This window comes from Neopsephotus bourkii, unplaced genomic scaffold (genome assembly GCF_033783945.1).
Source record: "Neopsephotus bourkii isolate Nb327-2 ecotype Australia unplaced genomic scaffold, CSIRO-AGI_Nbou_v1 NB_1181, whole genome shotgun sequence".
Classification (NCBI taxonomy): Eukaryota; Metazoa; Chordata; class Aves; order Psittaciformes; family Psittacidae; genus Neopsephotus; species Neopsephotus bourkii.
The window spans coordinates 2,786,555-2,814,443 of record NW_026901666.1 but is presented as its reverse complement, the minus strand read 5'-3'; the positions used below and the strand labels follow the sequence as shown (position 1 = coordinate 2,814,443).

Sequence of the window (27,889 nt, the reverse complement as noted above, 5' to 3'; positions counted from 1 at the left end):
GCTTGAGCTGGTTTTCCTGAAACTGTGCAAAAAAATGGAAATATATGTGTATGAAACTTCCAACCAGTGGTGCTGGTAATTTCCAGTAACCAGTCATAACATATGCATAAGATTCACACTAGAACTTCATTTTGACTATTCAGACTTCAAGTGTCTATTTAAACTATTCTGTTCACATTATGTTGGACATGGCATAATTAAAACACAGTGTATGAATCAGCTCCATGGCCTCTGAGAAGTGTACCCTGTAGTGATTTTGGGACACATAGTTTCTTATATTTCTTGCCATGGCAAAAACTTTGGAAAATAGAAAAATAGTGGTTGCATAGCAGTTTTTAAAGAGGCAGCAGATAGGTCTGTGCCATTTCAGTTTTACACATGTATTTCCAAACAAAAAGAAAGGGGAATTATGTTTTTTCTATGTCTAGCCAAGACTGCTGCATGTAACTGTCGCATGTTTGAATGTCAGCCACTCTGTGTGTCAGGATAAGCAAGAATCTTCTCAGTAGAACCAACGATTCTTAAGCTCAACAATTGAACTACAAGAAAAAGAAGAAAGTATGTATATTCCCATTCAGTGATAACGAGGTCTGTCTTTTCCATACTTTTGTTCCACTAGCTGGTTCTCCTCTTAGTCTTATAAACGTGCTTTACTGAGATCATTTTGGTTCTCAGAGAAATTAACTATTGTAGAGGCATTAAGGGAGCAAAGAAAAATTGGAGCAATCTTTTTTTTTTCTTTGAAGCATTTCTTCTGGTAAACTTCTCTTAATATAAAGCATTATGTCCAGTTTGTTTGTCTTGTTCGTCATTTTTTAGTTGGATTCAGTTGGACCTGTCTGGCATGCTTGCTTTTAATTTTGCAGAATAATGTTTCTTCTGGGCTTAAAGAATGTGAACTCTTCGGCATGATGGTCTGATCTTGATAATATGTTACATAGCTTGCAAAACCTAACAGATTCAAGTATACTTCTGCTTGGTTTTATTTTTTCTGAGGTCAGAACCAATACTAATTCCTTTCAGAAGATTAGTATTATTTGTTTTGTTACAGCAGCTATATGATTTGTGGATTTGGTTATTTCACTGTGAGTTTTATCTGAATGTGGCATTTTTTTGTCAAGCAAAAACACAAGAGTAGTATCCACCATGAGCTATATGGTGCTGTGTGGACAAGAATATGACAATGAATTCAAAGTGTAAAGTGTGATTGTGGAATGTGATTTTATTCTGCAATCGTATTTCTTTTTTAACTAATACAGAATTACCTGTTTACATTTCTGTAACTGTCATTAAATCCAGTATATCATGAGTCATCTCTTCCACTGAAAAAAAAGCATGCATCTCTGATAACAAAAAAAAAAAAAAAAAAAAGAAAGAAATAAACCCAAAATATTCCTAATGGAACTGTCCTTTTTGTAGGTTTACAAGCAATAGTGAGGAATTAGCATTTAGCTGCACCTGCAGCAGTGGAATGGCACAAGCCATGATGGAAGAAGAGCTTGCCCTCATTTAAGTTGTTAGCAAAACTCTCATTCCTACCAACATTTCTGTGCCACCAACTGGATTATCATGGTTTACATCACTATGCTTTCCCTTAGTGATGTAAGGTGGTTTGGAAGTGTTACTAACCCTCTTGCATAACCTAATTCCTAGTAATTAATTGTATTGCTATTCTGTTTGTGATAATTTCTTCATCTCTGATTTATACAGAACATGCTATGTGTATAACTTATATAAATATATTTGATATATTGCCACTTTCAGTGCTTGTATGTCTTGAGGTAGTTTTAAAGCTGTCGTTTCTCCAAGAAGTTCATAAAAAATTCTTTTGAATACTCTTTAAATTATTTTTATAGTCTTTAAATTCCTTTAATACTCTTCAAGAGTCAGCTCTTGTCTCTTTGTGAAATAGGGTTTCTTTTATCTATGCACAGTTCCATCAAGTGAAGTATTCTTCATCTCCAGAATTTAGCTGTATTTTGTCTCCATAAATCTCTTGACTAGATCTGTGATTTTTACCATGAGATGTAACCTGTGCACTGAATGAAAAATTTCAAGTGGTATTTTGTAAATAGAGATATAGATTTCTTTCCATGTCAAGTCATCTTTAAAATAGCCTTTATTCCAGTGGATATCTTCAAGTTGCTACAATTTTGTTCTTCTGCTTACTATCAGTACTGAAGTAGGAACTCTTTGCCTTCTGCAGCCGACAAGTGAGCCCTCAAGATCAATTGTAATATGATTGTTTTTAATTTAGGTGAAATACAAGGAGAATTTTTCCAAAGAGCTGGGTAAAAAGCCAAAGTATGATTTAAAGGAGGCTAAAATCTACAAGACCATGAAGGATGCTCACAACTTGGCTAGTGAGGTATGTTTACTTATGCTTTTCCCTTAGGGAAATTAAAAGTTTCAAATCTTTTTAACAAAGACTTCCTTTATGTTCTTAATGCAGTCAACATCACAGGTTTTACTAGCAGTTGTCTTTTCTGATGATGTCTGTCCTTTCTTACTGGCAGGTGAAATACAAGGCAGATTTAAAGAAACTTCATAAGCCTGTCACTGACATGTCTGAATCGCTGATCATGAACCATGTCCTGAGTACAAGCCAGCTCGCCAGTGCTGTAAGCTCGTTAACTAATCCCAGACTTGTTTGTATTTTCCATTACTATTGATTCTATTCTGAAATGATCTCTGCTAAATATTTCTGTAACAGTTACTCCCTCTGTTATTGTTCATGGGATGTCACCTGGTAGTGATCTCTTCCTCTACTTTCTAATGATTATTTCCTGTTAACTAGCAATTTTGCCACATTTATCCTCTGGGAAGTCAAATCTTTACCAGCTGCAGAACTGCTAATATTTTAAATCCTCTTTATTACATTTTAACTGATTGCATTACACTAACAAATACCATCTTCTTCTCTTTTTTGATATTTTTGTCTTATTTACTGCTTGCTATATTTAATTTTTTTATTTTTGTCTATTTTTTTGATTTCATATTTATGCTTAACATTCCCCTGGTGTAGATGCACAGACTCATGCCTAACAAAATTTTACTGAGAAGAGTAAAAAATCATTATTGCCTAATGCAGCTTTTCCATGTATCCACTGTGTTTTCTTTTTTCCTTTTTTTTTTTTTTTTAATTCTGGTTTTGAGAAAAATCTTTGTTTCAATCAAAATGGTCAAAAAAGAAGTAACTGTTTACCTACATCTTTAGAAGTTTTATCTGATACTGGGAATTAAACTTCTTGCTTTTGTTTTGCTTTTTGCATATCTAATTTCTCTTAATGTTCCATTGAAGTGTTGCTTTGATTGGACCTAACAAATAAATTTGCTGGGGGATAATTTTTTTGTTATTGAGATGATTTTTGACACCTTCCCCTCAGTACCAGTACAAGAAGCAATATGAGAAGAGTAAGGGTCACTACCTTGTGGTGCCAGATAATCTTGAACAGGTTCATCTAAGGGAGGCATCAGAACTACAGAGCCACGTAAGTTGGTCAGCTGTTTCTCATTAACCCTACTCACTGAGTATCAGTCTCCATCACTCAAGTCGTCCTAGTAAATTCTCCAAAATGTAGTAACCTCTATGCCTATCCACTTTATGAACACTGCACACCTGAGTAAACATGTCAATGAGAAATATTTGCACATTTTCAAGTTCAGAAAAACAAAATATCTGAATGATATCTTCATTCTAGAGTAGATCTCAGAGTTACTTACGACTGTTGTGTACGTATCTGTTTACACAGTAAAATATATTAATTTGGGTATTTTGTCTGTAAAAAAAAGACTTGGCAATCACAGAAAATGGAAATTGAAAGAAGTAGGGTTGTTGCTGACAGTATATTTTCAGCTGCTTTATCCATTCTATCCTCATTCTGCATCCAAAATCACTTTAACCAAAACAATAGCTACGACTGCTATTAAATGTGTCCAACATTTTTCCCCTCTGCAATGCAGCAAATGGTGGATTATTCCAGAGAAATTCATACTCTGATTTGGTCTCTAGTCCTCTTTATACCAGGTTCTATTCCAGGTATTTATTGACTGTAAAGCAAAGAGAAAAATTACTGCTAGAATGCAAAGGGCCATAGTTACTATCCTACTGCATGACATGGAAGAACAAAAACCTTACATAGCAAAGGACTATAAGAAAATGGTTGTGAATAGGTTTGTAGTTAAAGTCACTACTTGTTGCTCCGGTTTGAGATCAGGATCTGTCTCAGCCAAAGACATAGCATAAGCTCATGCAGGAGTCTGAAAATTGATGCCTTAGAGGCTGATACTATAACTTGAAGCAAGAATATCTTCATCCTTGTGAACATTTTAGTTAGCAAGTCACTAAACTACATCTTTTCATTCCTGATGCTAACACTCCAGCAGTCTGTATACTACTTGGTTGTTTACACAGCAATCTGTATAGTACCTAACATGTAATTGGCTGAACTCAGCCAGGGCCATGAGCAGTCTGAGTGCTTGCAAGTTAGATTTTTATAGCTACCTGTCTTCTTGAAATCTGAGCTAACACTGCTTATTCTCTACAACAGAAGTCAGTAGAATTTAGGCCACAGATGTTGCTGCAAGCCTGACCTTTGCTTTTCACATTTTATTGCCAATGATACAGATTTCAGTATTAAACATTAATTTTTCATAGAATCACAGAATGGTTTGGGTTAGAAGGGACAATAAAGATCATCTAGTTTCAACCCCCGTGCCACAGGGGAAGTTCCAACTTTCCACTAGAGCAAGTTGCTCAAAGCCCTGTCCAGCCTAGCCTTGAACACTTCCAGGGATGGCACAGCTTCTCTGGGCAACCTGTGCCAGAGCCTCACCACCCTCACAGTGAAGAACTTCCTACTATCTAATTTATGTGTACCCTCTTTCAGTTTAAAGCCATTTACCACAGATCTGTTGACTATAGTAGGAGCATACTAGTTGACAAGTTGGTTCTTTGATTGAGGGTAATATTTTTATTTTCTTCTCAGGTGAAATACAGAGAAAAGTATGAGAAGGAAAAAGGAAAACCTATGTTGGACTTTGAAACACCAACATACCTTACTGCAAAGGAATCTCAGCTCATGCAGAGTGAGGTATGGTTAAAATCAATACCTACAGACTAAAAAACTTTACATTTATTTTTTTTTCCTGGTTGAACTTTTACAGTGACTTACGCAATTATCCTTGCATCTTGTGCATGCTCATAGACTGAAAAAAATATAGCTGTATCACGTTTCTTTCTATTGGTTAAGAAATACTACATTCAAAATCCATGAAGCTGTCCCATGTTGTGCTGAAGTGTGTATCATCTGTAATTTTTCATCAAGAAGCTCTCAGTAAATGAAGCTTAAGCAAGTCTTCGTGTCTTTAGAAGAAATGTCATATGAAATTCATTTCACTTAAAATTTGCAACAACAGTATGTGTGTCAGTTCTCGTCATAGTCCACAGAAAGTACCCTGGTTATTTTTTTCACCTCAGAAGTCTATCTTTAAGAAACCTATTTATTTCCTCTTTGTCTCTGGTGTCATAGTGTTTTTCACTGACTTGTAATTCTATTTCCTCAAGCAGTTCTTTTCTGTTTGTAATCTTGCTCTGTCACAGGTGAAGGCTTGTACGTGCTGAAAAACAGTTGTATACAATTGTATACAGCCAAAAGTCATTATGTTGGGGTGTTTCCACTGAACATTTTCTCGGCATGTACAACTAAGTAGAAAAAGATTAAAAAAAAAAGCAGGGTCAGATCGTATTTCCATTGAAAGTCATGAGCTGGTTCATTGGCTTTAGTGGAAACAGGATTTATTTGCTCTACATGCCCATGGCATTGACTGTGACATTAATACAGAACTACTGCTCCATCCTCCCAGTAGTTTTTTGTGTAATTAAAAATAATGTAAGAAATATTTGCAATTTGGGGTTTTGTGTGGTTTTTTTGTTTTGGTTTTTTTTACTCTTATTAGAAAGAATATAAGAAGGACTTTGAAGAGAACATTAAGGGCAGAAACCTTACTGGCTTGGAGGTTACACCATCCTTATTACACGTCAAATACGCAACCAAAATAGCAAGCGAGGTAGCAGTTACTCTGTGCTTATTTCCTCTGTCAAGTTAAATAATTCCACTAAGCAGTTCTTCACTGCTTTCTTTTTCCTAACCATTCACATTAAGCATGATTCCATATATTCTGTGATCTAATTTGTTACTGTTCAGTAACTGTATTTGTATTTACTGCATCCTTTCTGGCATACATCAGTCTTAACTGTTACATGAGAGGGTGTATATGTGTGTGCGCCTTTGCAATCTTGAACAATAATTACCACACTCTATTCTGTTGTAGTAGTTGTTATATAACCCTATGTGATATTCTTCGTTGTTTCAAACATTATTTTTTCATTTGAAATTTTTGGTGGTTTTGGTTTGTTTGTTTGTTTGCTGATTTTTTTTTTTTTGCAACAAAGTTGTGAAATATAGAACTCTTTTTGGTCTGGTTTTGCAGTTTTCTTGTTCTTTCTTCTGCAGAAAGAGTACAGGAAGGATCTGGAGGAAGGTGTCAAAGGCAAAGGACTAACCTCTTTAGAGGAGACTCCAGACATGCTAAGAGCAAAGAATGCAACTCAAATCCTGAACGAGGTATGCCAAAAGCTATTTAGAAAATAACTGAATGGACGTAATAACCTCCAACTGACAAATGCTTATGGCTGTGTAACACCAGTATGAACTTTATAATTCCCTAGAAACTCTTGGGGGGGGGGGGGGGGAGGAAGAAAAAGTGTGTGGGTGACTAAGGATAAAGCTGTGAGCCTGAACTTTTACGTGAGTTCTTTTTTAGCTTTGTAGTTACTATCAGGAATATAGGTGGGAAACGGGTGCTATGATCTATTGTCAAGGGATGGACAAAGCCAGTGCTGTGATGCAGCAGGGCTAAGCATAAGAATCAGAGGTGTCAGTTTGTCAGTTGTGTAAACTTAAGCATCTTGGGTCAGGAGCACTTAACCAAGGATTAGAAACTAAGGACCAGGGCTGTGGAAACAAGAAGCAAAAGTGAGAGATCAGAAAAGGACTACAATGACAGAACCAGACTGGTATGCTCCTGCTTTGGGAGGTATGCTGGGCAGCAAAGAGCCGTTTTTTATCATGCTTTATGCTTGATGAGTGTGTCAGAAACACCAGCTCTGATCATGAGCTGTTCCCCCTGCCCAGGATTGATGCCCAGTTGGCAGCTGCTGGGCAGATGGCTGAGGCAGTCTTCCCCACTAAGACGGACAAAGGTGGCCAGCAGTCAGGATGCAGACCTAACAGCGGCTTTATTTGTATGTTGGACTGGTATAATAAGTATTTCAGGGTGATTGCCTTCATGGGATAAGTTTAGGAGCCTTAACATCATCAGCCTGAAAGGTGAAAAAAAGTAACTTTTTAGTGTGACTTCTGATTTTGCTTCTTAACAAAATACTTTGAAGACAAACATCCTTACAACAGCAGTTTGTACTCAGTAGTGCAGAGGTTTTGAGTTATTCAAGGAGCATGTATTTTGTTACCAGAATATTACAGATGTATTCAGCTAAATTCAGCAGAAATATGAATAATGAATTTAAATGAATAATATGAATATGAATTCAGCTAAATTCATAGATATTAATCATAGAATTGTAGAATACTATGCTGGAAGGGACCTCAAACATAATCTAGTCCAACCTTTCTAGGCAAGCTTGACGTAGACTAGATGTCTCAGCACCCTGTCCAGTATGAATTATATCAATCTATACAGTATAAATCTTTTAGACCTTACTGGAAGATCTCTTTGGGAAGGGTGGCTGCTACAGCACTGAGTTTTTAGGGAGGGTATCCATTCCAAAGGGCCCCAAATGTCACAGAGAATCCTGACACCTTGCATCTTTTTCGACATGCTCAGTTTGAAACATCTGGGACCACTCTTCACTACTACATGCATTTCATACACTGCTCATTCTCTGTTGCTTCCTCTCTGTTCAAGTTACAGTTTTGCATGAATTGCTGGTCACCTAAAGGAAATCACACTTTGAGATTACTGGTGTTGGAAGAGTGACCTTAATACAGCTGACCTGTAGTGTGCGCCATTTACTGCTGGAGGGGGCTGTTTGTTCCCAAGATTTTAAGACACTTTAGTGACATCATTTATGTGTTTAATTGTGAGTTTATATTAGTAGTATTCCTGGTTTTTGTGTGGCCATGAAACTAGCTGAGGTGCTAAAGGTATTGTGTTCATATTGACAAGGTATCTGTTTACTGTCGTCATCTGCAGAAAGAGTACAAAAAAGCCTTGGAATTAGAAATCAGAGGAAAAGGTCTGACAGAACTGGCTTTGGAGACACCAGATTTTGTGAGAGCAAAGAATGCCACTGACATTGCCAGCCAGGTCTGTGTGAATACTGCATGTATCATATCTGATGACTTTTTTAAAGGAAAATTTATTAACAGCTTTTTTCTGATTAAGCCAAATGAAAATTGTTGCCAAAATATGATAAAGGCACCTAAATCTGATCTTTCCCCAACAGATCAAATACAAACAATTGGCAGAAATGGAGAAAGCCAATTACACCAGTGTTGTCGATACTCCGGAGATTATTCATGCCCAGCAGGTCAAGAACCTTTCAAGCCAGGTATCTTGAATGAAGCAATTTAATCATTGTTCATGTGAGAACCTTGAGGGGATACTGATTTGGAGCACTTGAATGACTACCTGTCCCGATGTTCAGGAGATGCACCAGAAAACAGATTTCTGGTGATGTGATATGACATCTCTTACTCTAGAATTCCATTTTGATAATAAAAATAATTTATTTTAGTACTGTATAAAATGAAACAGTAATTTATATTGCTTTTGCAATACCAAAGCTAATTTTGTTCTAAGTAGATTTAGCTTAATTTTCATACTCCTTAGTAACTTAATGTTTAAAATAAATCTTACACAGAGGCATAATCTGAATTTGTATCAGACACAGAAGTACTCACATTTCCATAAAGATGGACATTATGCAACAATAAGTAATGCCAGATTGTTTATTAGTATTTTTGTATTAATGGAATGTATTTTGTATTTACCATCAGAAAAAGTATAAAGAAGATGCAGAAAAGAGCATGCCTTACTATGTGCCTGTAGCAGACACACCAGAAATACAGAGAGTCCGTGAGAATCAGAAGAACTTTAGCACAGTATGTATATAAATAAAAAACGACTGTTACTGTCAAATAGTGAAAAATATTCTGCCTTTTTTTTTTTTTATTATTTAATAAGGTCCCGATATCACACTGTAATCCCAACTAGGCTGCTTCATATTTTCAGGAATCTTCAATTAGAGGGTCTGTTGTGTATGCAGCACCCCACATATGCGTTACAAAGGGAACCAAAATGATTCTGTTAACAGTTTTGAAGAAAACTTTCTGCTGCAGCCTCTGATAATTCCTTTGCAAGTGATAGAGAATTATGCTTACAGAACTTGTCCTTTGTTGTCAGTCGGGCTACCTCCCAGACTCTGTGGTCAGTAATAGAACTCCACGACCTGAGTTGAAATCTTTGATTTCCATTGTTGAGACTTAATTAGTTTAGATACAGTCTGGCACCTTTCAAGATTTTTCAGTTAAGGATCTGCTACTGCTAATTTAAATGAGAATACTTTTAACTGTAGTACCACTAATGGTGGTGTTAAAATGACCTTATAAGGTGTACTTTTTTTTCCTCATCTTCAAAGAAAACTCTGTAAGTTTTTATGGCATGGAGTCAACATTTGACATTTTATTTTAACTTTTTCAACAGCTTCAGTACCAGTGGGACCTACAGAACAGTAAAGGAAAAGTTACAGTTGTACAAGACACACCAGAAATGCTGCGTGTGAAAGAAAACCAGAAGAATTTCAGCTCGGTATAGTTACCTTCTGTTTTCAGTTCTCATTCCAAAAAGTACAGTTTAATGTACTTAATAAATTAGCTATTTTTGGCTCTTACCTTACAGGTATTTATGTTCTTGATCAGCTTGAATGCTTATAAGAACTTTTTCAAACAAAACTAATCATATTTTAAGTAGATTTAGCTGGGGTTTGCTACCCCTTTTTAACTGCTGTTTTTTGTAGAGTGCCCTGATTGCGCATATTCACATATTCATAGCTGTGATATAGTTAAACAGTCAATCCTGTATTTAAACTGATATTACTAGTATCCACCTTTCTTTTGTCCTGTTACCATGCGAGTACTGTATTCTTGTGTGGCAGCTGTCTTCTTTCAGTGATAAGTGAGCTGTCTGCCTGGCCTGTTTTACATTTCATGTGTTAGAATGAAGTGCTTGAAGTCTGCTGTATTGTTTTGCCACTAGCTCCATTAGCATAGTGAATAACTAAGTGGAAGACATTTGGGTAAAACATACTAAAGCAAATTAGAAAAGGAAAAAAATAGAGCAAATACTAGTCTTCAGTCCTAAAATTAGCCTACAAATATTTTGATATTCTACTTGAAAATGCACTACAAATATAAATGATCAACCCCTTTTTGCGCAAAGGGCAGTAGTATAGTAAGACAGTCTTCAGATAGGTAGTAAGGCAGTAACTAAAGATGAGGCTCCAAGTTGGCTTAACGGTCTGCACTGTTGTGTTTGAATCACTGTCATGAGCCTGTATTCATGTGCTGTTAGAAAGAACATTGTGTTTTGTGCGCTTAACCTTGTTGTCTTCATTCTAAATATTAAGATTTTATATAAAGAAGATATTGGAACTGGAACAACTATTGAAAAGACACCAGAGATGCAGAGAGTTAAGCGAACCCAGGATGCAATCAGCTCGGTACAAAAGAATTGATTTTTAATACTCTACCAGTGCTAATTCAACTTGAAATAATATATTCTCCCCTTCCCCCCCTTATTTCTTTAAATGCTGCTAACAGTAGTTTGGCAATAATCCATCCAGCTAAGGGATACTTTCTAAAAGTTTTTCCCTATTCTTGTTACTTAAACAGTAATCTTTCTGATGATTAACATTTAATTTGTTACTTACAATTCATTTCTAAAAGTTGAAAGCTCTTGGCATGGTTTTAGTCTCATCCCAAACATAGTATATTCAGCACAGAATCAAAGAATTATTTAGGTTTGAAGTGACTCTTAAGATCATCTACTCAAAACCCTTCAAGAAGAATCAGCTAGAGAAGGTTGTCTAGGACCACGTCCATTTGAGTTTTGACTGTCTCGAAGGATGAAGACTCCACAACCTCTCTGGGCAACCTGTTCCAGTGACTGACCACCCTCACAGTAAAGAAGTGTTTTCCTGTGTTTGGACTGAATTTTCCATTCTTTAATTTGTGCCTATTACCTCTTGTCCTGTCACTGAACACTTCCAGGAAAAGTAGCTCTCTCTTCTTCATTCCTTCTCACTAGGTATTTCATAGAATCACCACAGAATGGTTTCAGCTGGAAGTGATTTTAAAGATCATCTAGTTCCAACCCCCCTGCCATAGGCAGGAACACCTTCCACTAGACCATGTTGCTCAAAGCCTTTTCCAACCTGGCCTTGAACACTGCCAGGGATGGAGCAGGCACAGCTTCTCTGGGCAGCCTGTGCCAGTGCCTCACCACCTACATAGAAAAGAACTTCTTCCTAAGATCTAATCTAAGTCTACCCTTTTTCAGTTTAAAGCCATTCCTCCTTGTCCTATCCCTACAAGCCCTTGTAATGTGTAGTGTTATACACATTGGTAAGTTCCCCCTGCACATACTCTTCTTCAGGCTGAAGAGTCCCAGCCCTCTAAGCCTTTTCCCATATCAAAGATGCTCCTGTCTCTTACTCATCTTTGTAGCCCCGCGCTGCACTTGCTCCATTAAGTCTTTCTTGTACTGGCAAGCCCAGAACTGGAGACAGAATTCCAGATGTGGCCTCACCATTGCTGAGTAAAGGGGAAGGATCCGCTCTGTTAACCTGCTGGCAGTGCCTGTCTTAATGCAGCCAAGGATGCTGTAGGCCTTTGCCATGAGGGTACGTTGCTTTCTTATGGTCAGCTAGTTCTCTGTCAGGTTTCCAAGGTCCTTCTCTGCAAAGCTACTTCCCAGGCAGTTAGCCCTCAGCATGTACCCCAGCCTGGGGCTATTCTTCCCCCATTGCAGGACTTTGCATTTCCCCCCACTGAACTTCACAAGATGCCTCTCAGCCCATTTCTCCAGCCTGTTGAAGTCCCTCTGAGTGGCACCACAACCCTTGGATGCATCAGCCAATCCTCCCAGCTTGGTGTCATTTTCAAACTTGCTCTGGGTGCACTCTGGGCATTCAGGTCTCTCGTGAGGATGTTAAACACTATTGGCCCCAGTACTGACCCCTGGGGTACACCATTGGTGACTTGCCTACCACTGGCACGTGAGCCACTGGTCAAAATGCTCTGGACCTGGCTGTTCAGCCAATTTGCACTTATTTCTAACCCATTCATTGTTAGCTTGTCTATGAAGATGCCAGGCAAACAGTGTCAAGAGCCTTACTAAAGTATGTCTTGGAAAACTTTCATACTCTATAAAAAATTGTAGCACACTACAGTTGGAATAATTGTATGTATTACTTTTCTTTCAAAACTTGTAAATCTTTTTCATGTTTTTTTGAATGCTGGCATCATTTTATTATAAAAGGTACTAACATTTCAACCAATTTGCTTCATGCTAAAGTTCTTGTGAAATATTATTCTTTTGTTGTTGTTGTTGTTGTTATGCTGAAGTAGAAATGCACTGTAGTTGTTAAAATCTTGTATGATGACTCTTGCCTTTGTTGAAGGTAGAAAGACCAAATGGTATCAGGTGCAAAGTTATTTACATCTGGTGTTAGAAAACTCTTTTAGTGAAGAGCTCTTCACAGTGACCTCTTGTCAGCAGCTAACATTGCCTTCTCACAGATGGCTTGTAAAGACGATGGGAAGCCGCACTGCTCATCTTGAAGCCGAGGAGGTCTTTTAAATTCTCAGTCTTCATGAGATCAGTATAATGCTCTTTATGTATCCACATGTGCATTTAGGTGCTCTTTTCAATGTCATTATGCTAAAATTTCCAGAAATTATTTTAAATTTTTAATATCACAGTTTTTTGGAACTCTGTGTAAGAAATCTTGAAATGGTTCAGTTGGTTTAGATCAGGGGGGTGGTTCTTGCTGAAATGAAGCTCCTGGGAGACAGATACCCAAGTTTTAAGCTTCAGTTGAAAAATCCTGCCTCAAACAAGATGCTGCTTTTTTACGCTAGTGGTTGTTAAAGTGCTTTGTAGAGGTGTGGCAGAGTTACCTATTAGATAACTGGAATAGAAGGTTCCTTGATTACTTCTTTCTATCGAAATACATTTAGTACCTGAGATCTGAATGAGTTTCAGTGTAAAAGACTTAAGTTTCTTTATTCATGTAACTTGTTACTCATACATGTGTCAGCTGTCCTTTAATCTAAATCCTTTTACCTTTTTCTAATGTCTTTGCCTTTGCAGGTTAAATACAAGGAGAGTATTGGGAAAGGAACTCCGATTCCTGATCTTCCAGAAGTGAAGCGTGTCAAGGAGACACAGAAGCACATCAGTTCGGTAATAACCGATATTTTCTATTAACCTATATACTCATGGAGAGCTCAAGCTCCAGCTTTTGGTAGTGTTTGTGGGTATTTTTTTGTTGAAAAGAGAACAGATCTCTTAAATCCCTATATTCAGCAGCAGATAGTTTAAATACTTGAATTTTTGCAGGAATCATTACAATCAGCCATTTCCTGTATTACTTTTCTGACCTTTTCTAAACACAGAACTAGAAACAAAAATACCCAGATGTCTTACAATTAGTCTGAAAAAATGGATCAGCTAGACAGAACTTTGTGGAAAAAATAATGGGAACCTTTTTTGTAGTCACAAAACCCTAGTGACCATTGTAAGTGAAAGCAGTACTGGCTCTTCCCTTACCTAGGGGAGTGTGGATTTCAAAGCACAACATGCTTTCCTCATCTGGCACTAGGCCTGCTTTACTTTGATCTCTGCATACAGAATTGAGTCAGGATATGGTCTTACAATTATTGGTACTTCTGCACAATTGTTTTTTCAAATGATTCTTCATTTTTTGAACCTTTTACATATTTTTTTTCTCATGCTGTGATTGCTTTATTTTCATATTTTTTCATTGTTTAATGACAACAAACAGTGTTCTTCCGGGTTTTTTTCTCTTTGGTTTTGGTTTTTGTTAACTTTTTTTTTAGCATTGCCTATGTGACTCTTTTAATGAAAAATGCACTTTTTTTTTAATCAAACAATTGCAAAATAAACCTAATAATATGACAGCTAAAACTCTATTGTTTTTCTTGCTAGAGACATAGACTGAAGTAAAATAAATACTGTTTGAAACAAGCAGTCACAAAAAGCAAAAAGAAATAGAGCCCACTGCAGAGTATTTTTGTATTAAACACAACTATAAAGGGTTCAGCTGTTTGTTAACACCATAAAAATAGCTTCCATTAATGCTGAGTGCCTGAAAAGTAATACTGTTACATTCCTAAACTAAAATGGAAGGAAGAGCCTATCTACCTTTCATGCCAGGTTAGTGAAAGATTTAAACTTGTGTCCTACTGAAATGAAGTATTCCATTGACTTCAGTGGGTTCAGGCATTGAACACAGACGTTAAGTTCTTTGCTGAGCTGTTGGCTGTGCTTATAAAGATGCATACTGAGTAAAACAAATTGTGCATATATTTATGTATAATCCCAGATTATTATTTACCTGTAAACCAGGTAAATTATCTGTCCAAATATACTATAGTTGATATGGCAGGAATGTGATCTTCTCACCTTGCTGGGTGCTTGTGTTCTGCAGGTGTTGTACAAAGAGGACCTAGGGACAGGTATCCCAACACCTGTCACTCCAGAAATAGAGAGAGTCAAACGCAATCAAGAACACATTAGCTCGGTATTTAAAAAAATCATAACACCTTATTTTTGCATAACACCCTAACATACAATCTGTTTTCCTTCAGTGGGTTGGAATCTCACCCTTCTTCTGTCTTCTCCTTGGCAACATTTTTAACTCCTTTATATTCCACCTGTTTGTGTTTGAACTTTTTTTTGATGATTTACAACTTTACATGTTTCTTTTAAGAACCAACCTGGAAGTAGCTGTGAAATTAGCACGGTGTTTTTCTCCATGTTTGTTTTTCTTAACCCTTTATCTTCTACTGTCTGTAGTCATATATTTATAGAATAACCAGCCATCAGCCTCTTCCTTAATATTTGCCTCTAGAACAAGTGTGAATTAACTAAGAAGTGACCCTAATGCTAAACATAACTCACAAAATAGTCAGATTTAATGGGTTTGCCTATGTTGAGTGGTTTTGGGGTTTTGTTTGGTTTTTTCTTTTTCTTTTTTTGTGGAAACTTTCTTGTACCTCACAGGTGTTATACAAAGAGGGCTTAGGGACTGGCATCTCAACATCGGTTACTCCAGAGATGGAGAGAGTCAAACGTAATCAAGAGAACATTAGCTCGGTATTGCTCAATAAAACAAACCCTACCATTTCCAATGCAAATCAAATCCCTTTAACGCCTCTGTATTACATTTTTCTTTCAATTATTTGTTGAACTTTGAACAACCCTTTTTTTAATCAAATCACTAAACCTCTGTCAATATCCTTATATTTTTTCACTCTATCTAACTTAATGGTCATTAGATTGTACCAGCTGTGAGATCTTAACCTTGTTTACTTAAAGCAGTTAAGCAGTACCTTATTTTTCTTCCCAGTGAAATAGTAATAGTCTGAGTGATATCATTCTCCTCTTCAATAACAAAGTCAATCCTTCTAACAGTCTTCAGACTCCCCACACTGGGTGCACTGCAAACAAAAAATGAACTCTTAACCCTTCCTGAAGCAAAGCAACCTAATGTAACTTGTGTGTGCTGTCTCTTTTCCTGGTTTTGCTGGGGTGGGTGCTTTGTAAGAAAACCTGGGTGGCATCGTCATATCACTGCAGTATGAAAAAAAAGAAGACTAAAGCATATATAAGAAAAGACCACTGTAGTAATGAATTCTATCCAGACTGTTTTTACTCCTAACATATTCCAATCAAGTGACCATTATGTCATTATTTTGTTCTATATTTCTGTTTCAATTAGAGTGACTTGCAAGTCAATTTGGCTCACTGTAACCCAATTCAGTCATGACAGATAGGAAATTCATCCTGAGTTGAAATTAATAGGAGAGTTCAGACAAGCCACTGTTGTTAAGTGTTTTGCTACATTAATTGTCTCTGAGGTCATGACAGCCCTCTGTGAACTTATTTAGAAGTCTTAGAGGCAAAGCTGCTTCTGCCAGATCTTTGTTTGAGTAAAAAAACTCCTTTGCAAGTGAGTTTTCAGGTAAGAGAACACTCCTGCAGTTCTTGCTGGCATTCGTGTGCCCCCAGGTGAGATAACAACAAACTTCACAGTAATATTAGCAGATTATTTTCATCGAGGTTTTTTGCTAGCCTTTGAACAGGGCTGACAAAGCTCTATTTTTCATATTTTGAAGTTTCACTATATTAAATTACTTGTCTTCTCTCTCTTTCCTACCTTTCCTTTCCTTTCCTTTCCTTTCCTTTCCTTTCCTTTCCTTTCCTTTCCTTTCCTTTCCTTTCCTTTCCTTTCCTTTCCTTTCCTTTCCTTTCCTTTCCTTTCCTTTCCTTTCCTTTCCTTTCCTTTCCTTTCCTTTCCTTTCCTTTCCTTTCCTTTCCTTTCCTTTCCTTTCCTTCCTTTTTTTTTGGTTGTGTTTTTTGTGTTGTTTTTTAATACTCCCTGTTGTGGCACAGGTGTTGTACAAAGAGGGGCTAGGCATTGGAACCCCAGTACCTGTCACTCCTGAGATGGAAAGGGTCAAACGCAACCAAGAAAACTTTAGCTCGGTATTTTTTTCCTCATTTAAGGAAAAAAAAAAGTTCCCTGTAACTATTTAACACTTGTGGATTTTCTACTTCCTCCAATTAACCTATAAACGTAGAAACATCCCCTTTCTGCTGTTATATATTTTAGTCATTGTATTTTATATACTTATTTTTAAATATATTTTTATTATAACACTTGATACTTCATGTCCTTTAATTTTTAAAGCTTTTTTTTTTTTTTTTTTGGTGAAGCTTAAGGCATTTTGCATTTTTAAAATTACTGGGTTTTTATTCGCTTAATTCCATTCCTCTAATGCTTTCTTATTCTGCGGAAGCATATCTAAGGATTAGGATCCAGTGTTTCTAGCTATGAGAAGACTTCCTCTAAATTTACCATACTTATTAACTGGTTTATACTTCCTAATTTTTCCTGCTTTCTGGTATATTAAGTTGGCATAAAAATGATGTGTGATACCTTCGTCAAGTGCAGTGGGGATTTTTTGGACTTAACTTTATTTGAACTCCCATGTTATCCTGCAGGTGTTGTACAAAGAGGATGTGGGGACAGGAACCCCAACACCTGTCACTCCTGAGATTGAAAGAGTCAAACGCAATCAAGAGAACTTTAGCTCGGTATTTTTTTTAATTTGAAAAGCAGCATTTTCCCTTTTAATCTATTTGCAAATAATTTTAATTCACCAAAAAACCCCAGCCCCTCTTGTATTTCCCTGTAATCTATTTACACAAGAAAGAATACCCTGTTCCCCATGTTTTGACTTTTTTTTCCTCTGTAGTTGTTGACTTTGTTTTGATTAGATCATCTTACTAATAACTTTTAGATTCCATTTTTCCATCTTCCTTTTTACTCTGAACATATTTATTTCTTTTTAATATCTGCTTTTCCTTTTGTTGATCACTTCAATCCTTGGTTGTTGGGTTTTTCCCCACCCTGGTTTTACTACATATAAAACTAAACTATTTATTGCCTGATACAAATCTGTGGACATGACCTCAGGATAACAGTGCTCTGATACATGCCAGTGTAACCTGCGCTGATGCTTATGGAATGGGTAAATGAAATGCAATTGATGCCTTTATTCCTTCTGCATTGTATTTGATGCTGCCTTCTTTTCTTGAGTTATTCATGTTGTTGCACAGAGAGAGTGCCCCAAATCTGTGTCTGCTGTAAACTGCTCTAGATATGTTGGGAGCACAGGTTTGCAGGGTAAAAAAAATGAATTAGTAACATCAGTCTGTTTGTCTGAGTGAGAAAAGTGTCATGAATGATAGGAGAGCAGTAGCGATTATGATTTCTAAGGTACTATTTTCACACATATACCTTTATTATGATCGTGTCTCTGTATCCTTCCTGTAATAAGCAAGCTAGATTCTTTGATGATAAACTGGATGACGAGTACTGTTTTCACTCAGGGAGTGGATGACTCTTTGTTGAGGGGTGGGTGCATATGTGTACAGAAAAGCTTCTAGGAAGGTGCTGCCACCTGGTTCTCCAATGGCTCAAGTACAGTTAGGAAAAGTTTTACCTCACTGCTGGGGAAGAGATGATAATATACTTCATTATAATCTATATAAGACTTCAGTCTTCCAATTATTCACCAGTTTTAAATGTCCACCTTGAGAAGCACTTCAGTCAGGAAGGTATTCTAGCATTCTAGTAGAAGTCATACTGATTTATCAGTGTGCAAGTCTGTCTTCAGAGTTTTAAACTAGTTTATTATTTTTATGGATTTTTGTAATCCCTGTATTTATTCTGGGCATCTCAGAAAAGCATCTCTCATGTTCTGTGTGTTCTCTCAGCAAACAGAGTGGTACTGTGGTTTGCTTGATCCTTTTTTTAATGCAGCCGTGTTGCTCCGCAGGTGTTGTACAAAGAGGATCTGGGGACAGGAACCCCAACACCTGTCACTCCTGAGATTGAAAGAGTCAAACGCAATCAAGAACACATTAGCTCGGTATTTTTTAATTTGAAAAGCAGAAAATTCCCTTTTAATCTATTTAAAAATCATTTTAACACACAAAAATTTTTTTTTCTTTCTCCTATAATCAACTTACACCAAAAATAATATCCTGGTCCCTTTGAGATTTTTTTTCCTCCGTAATTGTTACTTACATCTTTCTTGTTCCTTTTTTTATTACATCCTCTTAATAACTTTTAATTCTACCTTTCTTTTCAGCCTGATTATAATTTTTTTCTTCTTAAAAATACGCGGTTTTCTTTTCTTAATCCCAACAATCCTTACTTTTGTTTTGTTTGATGCTGTTTTGGTTCTTTTTCCCTGATTTGACTTACTTTCTATGTGAGAGCTAAACAGTTCTGTGCCCAATACAAATCCATGGCTGTGACCTCAGTATAACAGTGCTCTAATACACACACTAGTGTCACCTGCTGTGATGTTTATGGAATGAGTAAACGAAAGAGAATTGATTACGTTGTTCCTTTTGTGTTGCATTTGATAATTTCTGCCTTTAGGAGGTCTTTGCTGTCTACTGTTACACAGAGAGTTTTTGTGTATAGCTCCTGAGAAGCAAAGAGAGAAGGTATTCTAGCTTCCGGCCAAAAGGCATTGCGGAGTGTTAGCATTTAGCTATATAGTGTTGAAAAGCATTTTAATTTTTCTCTTTTATTCCAAGCTTTGGCTGGGAGCAACTTTGAAAAACATTCGGTTGGTTTTCTCACAAGCTGCCTGTTATTGTCGTTTGCTTGTTCCACTTTTTGTTTTTTAATACAGCCGTGTTACTCCACAGGTATTGTACAAAGAGGATCTGGGGACAGGAACCCCAATACCTGTCACTCCTGAGCTTGAGAGAGTCAAACGCAATCAAGAACACATTAGCTCGGTATTTTGTGGAGGAAAAGTAGATTCCCTTTAACTCCACTTAAATGGAACTTTTTAACATTTATTAAAAATGAACAATTCCACTCCTTACTTCCATTTAATCAACTCATAAAATATCCTTTCTTCTTCCCTATACTATATTTTCCAATGTTACTGACTTACCACTTTATTATATATGTGATTATTTACATTATCCTAAGTATTTTTAACCATTTTGCTCCCTCTTCCAACTTTTCTTTTTTATGTGTTTTTTTTTGTTTGTTTGTTTTCTTAAATCCCATAATTTTCCTTTTTTAACCTTGTTATAGACAGAAGGGGGGTTGTCTGACTTTCTGGCAGGCTTCAGTGGTGGCCAAAAGCTCACCTCTGCCATGAATATGTGTTTGATGTTAAGAGGCTTTTGTGTTGGACTTGTGGCATCTGCTAGGATAAAACCATAGATCTTTTTGCCTCCAGACCCTCAAGGTGCAATCCAGCCTTCAATGCTTTCAGGGGTAGCTTTGGAACGCGTTAGAGCAGACTGAGCTACCACAGATTCAAATATTTGACTTCATGTTGGATGTAATTGTTATTGAGTTGTGATTATGTTCTTGGATGCTTCTTGTTGCTACACAGGTGTTGTACAAAGAGAGCGTGGGGACTGGGACCCCCACTCCTATCACTCCAGAGATGGAGAGGGTCAAACGCAATCAAGAAATCTGTAGCTCGGTACTTTGCTAAGAAAAAGAAGTTCCCTTTAACTCTATTTAAAAGAACATTTTAACAGTTTTAATAAATGGACGCTGTAATGCTAGTTCCAGAATAATGTCAGCCATAGCTCTAAAGCAGCTTACGGAAGTGCTTACTTCTTACTCACATCTTGTGTGGTTTACGGTGGTGACTTTAACTTGTTAAGGGTTTTTGTTTCCCAAGAGTGATTGTAATGTCCTGTTCTAATCCTAAAATCACTTAACAAGCTCCACTCATTTTCTCTGCAGTGCTGACATTCTTTTAAAAAGAAAAATTGTAATTTACATGTTCATAGAATCCTCAACCACTCCATATGGTATTTCTGTCGTCTCATTTATGCAGTACTTATACGAGTGTGTGTATATATATACTTACAGAGGTATATGAGTGATCTTATGTTAAAAACCCAGTATGCCAAACCCTACTTCTCTAGCAAAATACTGCTAAGTACCTTCTTTAAAAATATATGCACTACATAGGTCCTGAGAAAATAAATACAAGAAAAAAATGCCTTGGGCTTGAATTTTTTCTATGGATAGCTTTTTATTTATTGTTGCTTTCTTTGGCTCCTCTCTTATGTCTCATAGGTGTTGTATAAAGAGAACATAGGGAAAGCAACCCCAACACCTGTCACCCCCGAGATGGAAAGAGTTAAACGCAATCAAGAAATCATTAGCTCGGTATTTTTAACAGGAAACCAGTTCCTAAGGATGTGAATGACGTGTTTAACATTGTAACTGCAGCGTTTAGTAAGCTGTGCTTTCTAACTTCAGAAGACAAATCTGTCGTGTAGCATAAACCTCCTACCTTCTGTGCTTACAAACAAGTGATACCTTCTTTTTAATCATGTCTTCTATTTAACACTGTCTGAAGCAGGATTTTACTAGAACTAGGTTTGCCTTTTTTTTTTCTTTTTGACGGATATAATCTCTGTGCACAATTTTTTAACCCTTTCTTACTACATGTACACAGTGTTGATTCCGTGCAGGGTCCACTTCTGCATTCAAGTGGATTGATGGCAAAGCTCCCATTGTTTCTCTCGGGAGAAGCATTATGCCCCAAGCCTAACCCTTTCTAAGTGTAATGATTCAAAAGCCATGTTGTATGTTGGTTTGGTCTTATTTTAGTTTTGGGGTTTGGGTGGTTTTGGTATGTTTTTTTTTTTTTTTGTGATGGTACCTTTTAAATTACATTTGGATACTCCCTTGTATCCTGTAGGTTTTGTACAAAGAAAATGTGGGGAAAGTGACCCCAACACCAATCACTCCAGAGATGGAGAGAGTGAAACGGAACCAAGAAATCATTAGCTCGGTACCTTAAAAGAGATATATTTCTTTTTTTTATCTTCATGCTTACATCTTAATAAAGTAACACGCTAACTATCTACTGAAGATTGATTCTAATTTAAAAATAGGTATATTTCTTTCTGCCATTTAATTGCTCCTCTCCTAAAACAAAATTACTTTAGTGTTAACAGTTTGATCCAGCAATTTAGGCCTTTTCTGCAACGCAGTTTATGTACCTGTGGGCTCTATCCAGACAATATTAGAAGCTTAGCAGCCTTTGTTGAAGATACTCAGGTTGACCTGTCTATGCGCAGTGTTTGAGCTTTCATTGGATTTTCAGGGATATTTGACTTTAGCAAACACAGACTAACAGGAAACCAATACTCCACCCTGAAACCCCATGTCTCAGAGCCATGTGAGACTGCATTGCTCTGACATGTGACTTTGGATGCCTTGAACAGAATGACACAAAAGGAACAAGGCTGTTCCTGTTCTGGGTGGTGTATCAGCAAGGGCTTTTAGGTGGCCTTGTGTTTGGGGGAGATAGGTAGGTGTAATGGTGCAGCGATACCAGACACCCATCCTCAACACCCTTCTGTATTTGTCTGCCCAATGTAAGTGTGACAAGAAGACTCCCTCCCAAAAGGTCACAGATTGCTTCAAATACAGGCAAAACATCAGATAAAGCATTTCTTTACTAGTTCTCTAGGTCCATGGGCAGCTTTCCCAGGCCATTGTCACAGTTATAGCTGGATAGAGCCTGTCTTTGTTAACCAAAAAAATAATAAGCTTTCCTTTTACAGTTTATTTTTCTTACCCTTCTTTCCAGCAGTAGATGTTTGCCTTTTGTGCAGTGCTGTGTATCATAATCAGTTGTGACGTTTTTGAACTTTGATAACAAAGTAATAATTCGTGTTCAAATCCTTTTGATTGTGTGTGTGTGTGTGTGCAGGGTTGAGACACTGGATACATCTTCTGTATCCCACAGGTGTTGTACAAAGAAAACCTGGGGAGAGCAACCCCCACCCCTCTGACTCCAGAGATGGAGAGAGTCAAACGCAATCAAGAACACATTAGCTCGGTATTGTCTGAAAGATGTAAAAAAGGATATGATAGAGCACTTTTTTTTTCTAAATAACTTAAGTCTGCCTGGTTTTAACCAACCCTCTAGTTTTCTTCCCTCAAGCATAGAAAGTCACTTCTTAAAATCATAGTATTTAAGCAAATTTTGTGAATTAACTTTTTAATACTATTTTTCCTATGACCCTTTTATTTTTTTTCTGTCATAATGGATGGTGTTTACTCTAAACCCGATAATGTTACAGCTTTTAATTTGTACATTTGTGACTTTGAGTTACTTTGTGCTCTGTAGGTTGTATACAAAGAAGGCTTAGGGAAGGCAACCCCCACTCCGGTTACTCCAGAGATGGAGAGAGTCAAACGCAATCAAGAACAGATTAGCTCGGTATTGAAAGAAGACAGACAAGCACCTTATATTAAAAATAACCACTCTGAACAAAACCTCCACTTCTAACTTAGCCTTATTTTCTCAGTTTTCCTCACTTTTGCCTATTTTTCCCTTTGGTTTTTACCTTTTGCTCTAGCAAATAACTTTTTTAGATGCTTTATTTCCCAAGATCTTTTCTATCCCTGCAGTGATGAGTATGCTTAATAACACCGTTTACAGAATGAGGTATGACTTACTCCAGTCTGATTTGTGGACACCTTTTTGCACACTCTAGGTTTTGTACAAGGAACATCTGGCAAAAGGAACTCCAACACCAATGACTCCAGAGATGGAGAGAGCTAAACGCAACCAGGAAAACATCAGCTCAGTATGTTCTATTCAGTCAATATATGACAATATTTTTTAAAGTAACATTTCAATCCTTGAAATCCTTACTCAGATCAACAATGCAGATGTTAACATAACTACCTAGCTACCTAGTTTGGAAGCATGAAGTAACCATTCTAAAATAAAATCATTTAATGCTTGCCTTTTACTTTCTACAGCATCTGAGCAAGTCTTTCTGTGTGATTGATTAGCTGCTTTAGTTTGGAGGGTATTTTTAAACAACAGTTGAAATTCAAATAACCTATGTTACCTTCAAGTCTTGCAAATATGTTCTGGTTTTACTGTCTTGCATTGCATGGCATATAAAATGATTGCTCTTCAGTAACAGTATGCTATGTTAGACTGCTGATGTTATGTATTAAAACATGATGAATCTGGAAATTGGCCTTTAGGCCCTATTTTACTAACCTGTTACTCCAGAGGCAAATCCTGAAATACCCCATTGTAAATGTTTATATACATAAGATCATAGGATGGCTTGGGTTGGAAAGAACCTTAAAGACCATGTAGTTTCAATCCCCTGCCATGGGCAGGGACACCTTCCACTAGACCTGGCTGCGCAAAGCTCCATCCAGCCTGGCCTTTAATTTTGTCATGGCTTGATAAATCCAGTAATAAAGTATCTGCAGATGTGTAAAGAAGTATGATGTGACTGTTGTTAACTCAAAAAAAGAAACCCTGCAAACCCAGTAAAAATTGTGGCATATCAGTGAAAAATGCAGGTCTAATTATGTTGTGTGTTCCCCACTGATAACTTTACTGAAGCCAGTGAGGTGCAGGTCAAATATATGAAAAAAGTACCTGGACCACTATTACTGCATTATTACCTCTACCTGTTCTTACAAGGTTAAAAAGACAAGGCTCTTCTAATTAAAAAAAGGAATGTTTGGCATCAAGGCCAGAGCTGTCCATATCTCTTGTAATTCTGAAGAATAATTTTGTTTTGCATTCTAATGTTATACACCAGTATAGATCCTGCTGCTTTCCCCTGCCCCTTCTTTGTGAGGTTGCTTCAGTACAGCTCATTCCTCATGACGCAGAAGTAGTCTGGTGCCTTGTTCTCACTTCCTTTTTCTCATTTGGCAGGTTCTTTATTCAGACAGTTTCCGAAAACAAGTACAAGGCAAAGCCGCATATGTACTGGATACACCTGAGATGCGGCGGGTGCGAGAGACCCAGAAAAACATCTCTACAGTAAGACCATTTATAGATGTATTCTAACTTGGCAAGTGATGTAAATAAGAATATAACCTTTTTGCTGAGACATTCTGGGGTTGGCAGCCTGAGCACAATGTACATATATCAAGCCTAGTTACCCAAGTAGATTAAGTGCTAAACAGTGACTGCAGGAGAGGGGTGTTTGGGGTTAGGCTCTCTCATTGTTCCTGGATTGGAGAAAACAAAAGTTCTAAACAACAGTGCACCTCTCTACTAGAAATTTACCTGAGGTGAGCAGGAATAAAAACTACTCATCTAAGCTACAGAGAACAGACACTTCATTTTAAATTGCAGGTGAAATACCATGAAGAGTTTGAGAAAAGCAAAGGTAGTTTCACACCTGTAGTTACCGACCCCATTACAGAACGCGTGAAGAAGAACATGCAGGACTTCAGTGACATTAGCTACAGGGGCATCCAACGGCGAGTAGTGGAAATGGAGCGAAAGCGCGTGGACCAGGATCAAGAGACTCTCACAGGTAAGCAGAACCTAGGTTTTATAACAATTCAGGTACTTCATTTACACAAAACACAAGCTGACCTGGATGAGTGGTAGCATTTAAGATCAGCCGCACCAAATCAAACTTATCATTAGTTGGAGATGATGTTTTTATCAGTTCATTGCAAAAATAGCAGCTGTAAATTTTCTGTCATCTGCCTGTCCCATTCTGCCCAAATTTATTAAAGTAATGCTGGATTTACATCTCTTACTTATGTTTTTTGTTTCCATCACCATGCATACTAGAGAAATACCTCAGTGATGTAGATGATGTAATAAATCAATTAAAAATAATCTGTGCTATAGGTTTGAGACTTATGATGACATATACTGCTTGCCCTTTTCTGATATGCTTTTACTCCTCTTCGGGACGAATGTGCTGCTCAAGTTCTGAAAGCTGCTTGAGCTACAGCGTCTCCTCAGAAGATGCCCTTTTTTTTGCAGGTCTTCGTGTGTGGCGCACTAATCCGGGGTCAGTCTTTGACTATGACCCAGCAGAAGACAATATTCAGTCCAGAAGCTTACATATGATCTCTGGTTTGTTCCATATGCTGTAGTACTGTTTGTGCAAAATAGGTTTTGTACTTATGCAAATCCGACCAAGTAAAGCTGACAGCTTGGTGACGCTGAAGTACAGGCTCACGCTCCACCTGTGCAAGAACGCAAGTGTAGTGTTGTGTGCTGACTTAAACAGAGACAAGATTTCAAATGTTATAGAGGGACACAGTTCTTGTGAGAATTAATGTTAACTAGAGGAGAAATTGTCTATAGCTCCTCCTCACCAGTATACATATATTTGTGCTAGCTCCATGAATGCAGCTAGCTGTTTAATATAGCTTATTTCTCAAAAACTATGTTAATCTTATATATAAGTGATCTAACACAGGCATGGAGAGGGATGTTTGATCCACAGATAGCATGATACAGTGGCTTACCTGTAACATGTGCTTCCTTTTTAAATAACTAAGAATACTGTTCCTCAGTTACCTTTTTGGTTTGTTTAAGCTCCTTTCTTGCTAATTATTTGAAGTGCATCCTGAATGGTAGAAACCACAGTCTTGGGCATGGCTCAGCTCTGTCAACTGATAAGGAAAGCATGGGATAATTGAAATAAAAATTCTGGAAGTAGCTACCACTAAAGGGAAGGAGGTGGGAGAAAAAAAAAAACACCAAACCCTGAATATTAACAGGGACATAACTGCCTTTCTGAGTAGAACTTCAGCATGTTGCCCATAGAAGACTTTTAGAATGGCAAACACTGAGTAACCATAAAAATACTGTGATTAACTCAGATGCTGTTTTCCATGAACTTTGTACAATACACTAACCAATCCTGCTTAGCGTGTGTTTGGGCCCGCGTCAGTTTTCTACTCTAAGCACAACTTTGGCAGTAACAGTGGAGAGCTTTAGTTATTTTTACAGAACATGCATGTGTGTATATACAAAATAACCTATGCATATGCGTGTGTGTGCATGCATGTACATATTTATATCCACATGTATTTTTATGTGTGCATCTCCTTACAAAACGAAGATGCAAATCGGTTCCCCCTGCTTCCTCCTTGCAGTCCAAGCCCAGCGCCGAAGCCGGGAGCATTCCCGCTCTGCCAGTGCCTTGAGCCTCAGTGGTGGCGATGAGAAGTCTGAACCCTCAGATGGTGTAGATCAGCATTTATCCTACTACAGCAGCGGGGGCCTGTTTGCCACTACAACAGGTAGGAGAACAAACTTGCCACTTCCTTACTGCCCTATGGGGACACATAGTAAATGCTGGGCATTGGCTCATGTTGAGTATTCCTTTAGCCAGGAAACAGCACGGAAGTACACCTGCAAAATGTGGAGCTATGGAAACAACCAACAGCTGCAAAATTGTGTTTCAGATTTGACCCACCTAATGACCCACCCATGGTCTTTATTCAGAGCCACTCTGACCTTGTTGCCAAATGTGTAATAAAAAATACAAACTGTATTTTCCTTTTGTAGTGGGCTACAAGCAAGCTAAAACCATAGAGTTACCACAACAACGGTCATCATCAGTTGCTACCCAGCAAACAACAGTATCATCCGTTCCCTCTCACCCATCTACTGCTGGGGTAAGTAACCCTGTTCGGTTGTATTAAGACACACATTCCTGGCTTACTGCAGAAGTTCATACAAGTACCTGCCAAAAGCGCACAGCCCTGGAGGTCTTCAAGAGCTGATGCCGTATTCTCCACATCATGCTTCAGACCATGCTTCCAAGACCAAGTTGGCCCCAGCCTACTCACTGGGCCAAAGCTTGGTACAAACCCCAGTGAAGGTGTAAAGTCATTGGAGTGGGATAGACCCTCCCCTGTTCTTGAAAACTTTAACACTTCTTCCTACTCCTGAGATTGAGTCTTGGAGTAGCTGTATGAAGATAGGTATAGCGTTGTCTCCCCCCAAGATCTGCTGGGAGGCAACAACTTAAAAGTTATGGCTGGAGCCACCTGGAGCCAATAGCTGCTCAAACACATTACAAATACGTTGTTCTGCCTCAGTGCTGCCAAAACACAAAGGCTGTAACCCAAGGTACTGTGAGACCTGGGTAATTAAGGTATTTATTTAGCTAT

At 37.6% G+C, this 27,889-nt stretch overlaps 1 protein-coding gene across 1 annotated transcript in view; it reads left to right on the top strand.

Moving 5' to 3' along the window:
• The window catches only part of NEB (nebulin), a 124,027-nt gene that overhangs the window by 95,068 nt on the left and 1,070 nt on the right, over positions 1–27,889 (top strand). The window contains exons 112-136 of the mRNA XM_061363750.1: positions 2,258–2,368; positions 2,517–2,621; positions 3,387–3,491; positions 4,989–5,093; positions 5,959–6,069; positions 6,516–6,626; positions 8,275–8,388; positions 8,528–8,632; positions 9,081–9,185; positions 9,787–9,891; positions 10,709–10,801; positions 13,456–13,548; positions 14,816–14,908; positions 17,395–17,487; positions 18,735–18,827; positions 19,621–19,713; positions 21,029–21,121; positions 21,660–21,752; positions 22,716–22,808; positions 23,470–23,562; positions 24,669–24,776; positions 25,095–25,278; positions 25,743–25,835; positions 26,867–27,013; positions 27,282–27,391. Of these exons, the coding sequence (XP_061219734.1) occupies positions 2,258–2,368; positions 2,517–2,621; positions 3,387–3,491; positions 4,989–5,093; positions 5,959–6,069; positions 6,516–6,626; positions 8,275–8,388; positions 8,528–8,632; positions 9,081–9,185; positions 9,787–9,891; positions 10,709–10,801; positions 13,456–13,548; positions 14,816–14,908; positions 17,395–17,487; positions 18,735–18,827; positions 19,621–19,713; positions 21,029–21,121; positions 21,660–21,752; positions 22,716–22,808; positions 23,470–23,562; positions 24,669–24,776; positions 25,095–25,278; positions 25,743–25,835; positions 26,867–27,013; positions 27,282–27,391 (2,649 nt within the window). The remainder of the gene's footprint in view (positions 1–2,257; positions 2,369–2,516; positions 2,622–3,386; positions 3,492–4,988; positions 5,094–5,958; positions 6,070–6,515; positions 6,627–8,274; positions 8,389–8,527; positions 8,633–9,080; positions 9,186–9,786; positions 9,892–10,708; positions 10,802–13,455; positions 13,549–14,815; positions 14,909–17,394; positions 17,488–18,734; positions 18,828–19,620; positions 19,714–21,028; positions 21,122–21,659; positions 21,753–22,715; positions 22,809–23,469; positions 23,563–24,668; positions 24,777–25,094; positions 25,279–25,742; positions 25,836–26,866; positions 27,014–27,281; positions 27,392–27,889) is intronic.